This window comes from Lycium barbarum, chromosome 1 (assembly GCF_019175385.1).
Source record: "Lycium barbarum isolate Lr01 chromosome 1, ASM1917538v2, whole genome shotgun sequence".
Classification (NCBI taxonomy): domain Eukaryota; kingdom Viridiplantae; phylum Streptophyta; class Magnoliopsida; order Solanales; family Solanaceae; genus Lycium; species Lycium barbarum.
In genome coordinates this window covers 125,082,512-125,086,853 of record NC_083337.1, presented here as the reverse complement: position 1 = coordinate 125,086,853, position 4,342 = coordinate 125,082,512, and the positions used below count along the sequence as shown (strand labels likewise).

Genomic DNA, 4,342 nt, shown 5'->3' with positions numbered 1-4,342 from the left:
TCTTCACTTTCGTTAATTCTTTTTTCGAATTGCCTTGAGATATTTTTCCTTAAGCCTAGGGTCTATCGGAAACAACCCCTCCCGAGGTAGGGATAAGCTCTGCGTATACACTATTTTCTGTAGAGCCCACATGTGAGCACGGGCGGAGCCAGTAAGGGCCAAGGGGTTCGGATGAACCCCCTTCGGCAAAAGTTTACACTGTATATACAAGGTGAAAATTATTTTTTATGTATATATAGTGGATGTTAAATCCCCTTGGCTTTTTTTTTTTTGTCTACTTCTTTATATTTTGAACCCCCTAAGTTAAAATCTTGGCTCCGCCACTGCATGTGAGATTAAACTGGCTATGTAGTTGTTGCTGAATATTCTTATTGGATAATTTCAGATAAATCTATTGATAGATATTACTCTATCCGTTTCAATTTGTTTGTCTTAGTTGTAAATAGCAAGACAACGAGAACTAAGGCAATGATAACTAAATAGAAGAACACAAGATTTTATGTGGAAACTCTCAAGGGGAAGAAAACCGCGGTTATGACCAACTCTTGTTTCTCAATAAAAGACATATTTACAAGATGTATAATTATGCAAAAAGCATGTATATATAGCCCCTTTGCTTCTTCCAACGCAGGGGGTTCCCCCTGCAACCCCCGCAGTCGATCAGGCCCACAAACATAACATTAGTTACTCCCTCCGCTTCAAAAGATTCTCTTAGTTACTATTTGGACGGTCAAATGATATTTTTTTTAATTTGATCATAATTTTTTCAAATACTTTTCAAATATTTTGAATTGTTAACTATTATGACTTATAGTTCTTTGTATGTAGTTTCTAACTATGCCATTAAAAAAAAAAAATTAAAGATCCAATATCAGAATTCACACCGAACATTTGTTAGTTTAATCATCGTAATCTGAATTATGACAATCCTTTTTAGACAGAGGGGGAGTACTATTTGAACAATCAAAATATACTTTATTTGATCATAATTTTTTCAAATTATTTTTAAATATTTTTAATTGTTAATTTACTGTGACTTATAGTACTTTTTATGTAGCTTCTAAATATGAAATTTTATTTCGAAATAATTGAAGATTTTATCTCAGAATTCACGCTGAACATTAGTTAGTTTGACCCTTGTACTCCCAATCAAGCCAAAAAAATAAAAATAGAGGGAATAATCGGTAATCTGACAAAAATAATACTCCCTGTGTTTCAATTTATGTGAACCTATTTCCTTTGTAGTCCGTGCCAAAATGAATGACCTCTTTCCTAATTTGGAAACAAATTCACTTTATGAAATGATTTACAGCCACACAAATATTCTAGACTTATTTTGAACCACAAGTTTCAAAAGTCTTCATTCTTTCTTAATGTCGTGCCTAGTCAAATGAGTTCACATAAATTGAAACGGAGGGAGTAACTAATATGGTACTCCCTCTGTCCCGGTTTAATTGTATTAGTTTGATTGAGCATAAAGTTTAAGGATTAAAATGAGACTTTTAAATCTTGATGTGTGTAATGTACTAAAATGTCTTTTAAATCTTGTGGTTTTAAACTTGTCATTTGGGATGTTTAAATTGTCAACTTACTAATTATTAGAAAGAGACACTCTTTTTGGGATAAACTAAAAAGGAAAATAATACACTTAAATTAAGACGGAGGAAGTATTACATATTAAAATTCATTAATATTGTAAAAAAATCTGTATGCTAAAATTCATTAATATTGTGAAAAAAATCTTTATACTCCCGTGTATATAACTTCAATTGTTATGAAAACATAATTGCATGCTTTGAAATAGTATATCTTTGGTTATTACTATCAGTCAATCCTTCCAGACTATTGTTAAATTCTTGTTTAGACTTTTTTTTACCTTGAGAGACTCTGTTCTTCTAATTTTTACAGCAATAGAAGAGATTTTAGTCCATGTGTACTGCACTAAAAGAGTTTGTTACCTTCATACCTTCTAGCTATGTTACTTGCTTCCGTAATCGTCTTCTAGAAAGAGTTGAAAGTTTATCCACCTTTACCACTTCCTCTTTTTCAATTTTTATGATATCATACTTCCTTATTTGTCCTTTTATCTTGTTATTAGTGAGAAAATTTGTAGTCACAAATAGCATTAACTAAGTTTCAAATGTCTTTTTTTTTTATTTTTAAAGTTAGTGATTAATCAAATAACACCACGTGAAGTGAAAACAGAGAGAATAATATAATATGACATAGTATATGTTTTCATTTGCCGACTTTGAATATAGTATATGTTTTCATTTGCCGACTTTGAATAGATATCATAAGTTAAGAATTTCCTAAATCAAACGACCAATCACTTTGATGTCGTGTTCTAGCTCTGCAAATCACTTTCACAAACCAATTTTTTTAGGAATATTTTTCCCCATCATGCAGCAATAACTACATGATCACGTTTGCAAGAAAACAAGATTCAAATTAACTTTAAAAAATAAAACGTAGCTTTAATTTTCTTTTCCTTTTTAGCAATCATATATATTCCTTTGTCTATTAAAGCCAAGCCTGCAATATTAAGAACTCCACAAACGTCCCTTCCTCATCTCTCTCTTTTTTCTTCATATCCTTCTCTGTTTCCATGGGTACAGAAGGCAGTACTTTGAAGGTATTAATGTTTCCATGGTTGGCTCATGGACACATCTCTCCTTATTTAACTGTGTCCAAGAAACTTGCAGACAGAGGATGGTATGTCTATCTTTGTTCTACTCCGGTTAATCTCAATTTTATCAAGAAAAGGATCCTCCAAAATTATTCTCTTTCTATTCAGCTAGTTGAACTCCATTTACCAGAATTGCCTGAGCTTCCTCCAAGTTACCATACAACTAATGGCCTCCCACCCCATCTCAACGCCACACTCAAAAGGGCAGCCAAAATGTCCAAACCTGAATTTTCAAGAATCTTAGAAAACTTGAAACCTGATTTGCTAATCCATGATGTAGTACAACCATGGGCTAAGGGAGTTGCCAATTCACACAACATTCCAGCAATCCCACTCATAACTTTTGGTGCAGCTGTTATTTCATACTTTATTCATCAAATGAAAAAGCCAGGGATCGACTTCCGTTACCCAGCTATTTATTTGAGGAAAATAGAACAACAAAGATTGCAAGAAATGATGAAAAATGTTGCTAAAGATAAGGATCCTGATGATGATGAGGACCCTTTTGCTGAAGACCCTACGAGAATCATATTGCTGATGAGTTCCTCAGCAACCGAGGCCAAATACATCGATTATCTGACCGAATTGACCCAATCAAAATATGTTTCAGTTGGTCCTCCAGTCCAAGAACCCATGAATGAGGATGATGGGGATATGGACCTCATCGATTGGCTAGGAAAGAAAGATGAGCATTCAACTGTATATGTCTCCTTTGGGAGCGAGTATTTCTTGACAAAGGAAGACATGGAAGAGATAGCTTATGGATTAGAGCTTAGCAATATTAATTTCATATGGGTTGTAAGGTTTCCAAAGGGGGAAGAAGTCAAACTTGAAGAAGCACTACCACAAGGTTTTCTTGAAAGAATTGAAAACAGGGGAAGGGTTGTGAGTGGATGGGCACCACAACCAAGAATCCTAAGCCATCCAAGTACTGGAGGATTTGTAAGTCATTGTGGTTGGAATTCTGTGATGGAAAGCATAGATTTTGGTGTGCCAATCATACCCATGCCCATGCACTTGGATCAGCCATTTAATGCTAGGTTAATGGTAGAACTTGGAGTGGCTGTAGAGATTGATAGAGATGCTGAAGGGAAGGTTCACAGAGAAGAGGTGGCACAAGTTATCAAAAGTGTAATTTGTAAGGAAACAGGGAAAAATTTAAGAGAGAAAGTTAAGGACATTAGTGAGAATTTGAAGTCCATGAGACAAGAGGAGATGGATGTCGTCGTTGAAGAGCTAATACAACTTTGCAAAAATAGCACGTGCATTAATTCTTCTAGCTAGTATTTGCAAATCGGATCAGTAAATTAATGTGCGCTCTCTGTCTCTCTTTGAAAATCAGAAGCATTACTTTTATTGCAAGTCATTTTATGACATGGTGCGTTGTTACTAAATAATTCAATTCTAGAATCGAGTTGACAATTTGTGCATGCAGTTCATCGAGATCTCTTGCAAGCGTTCAACTATGGAATTACTTGGAGCACATTTGATCTGATTTGTTTAACATATATCGGGCTCAAATAAACATGAATTAGTAGGAATCCAATATGACTCAAATTTTTCGGCCAAATCAAGATTTTACTTTTATTTATTTAATGTAATGGTCAATTTCCCCTCCAAAGACATGTTTCTGTTTTAAAAATTTATCTAACT

General features: G+C 34.1%; 1 protein-coding gene across 1 annotated transcript; it reads left to right on the top strand.

The window, feature by feature from the left end:
* The first annotated feature begins 2,528 nt into the window (after positions 1 to 2,528).
* On the top strand, positions 2,529 to 4,123 carry LOC132637429 (beta-D-glucosyl crocetin beta-1,6-glucosyltransferase-like). The gene has a single exon (XM_060354519.1). The coding sequence runs from the start codon at positions 2,609 to 2,611 to the stop codon at positions 3,971 to 3,973; it is 1,365 nt and encodes a 454-aa protein (XP_060210502.1). The 5' UTR covers positions 2,529 to 2,608; the 3' UTR covers positions 3,974 to 4,123.
* The last annotated feature ends 219 nt before the right edge of the window (positions 4,124 to 4,342 follow it).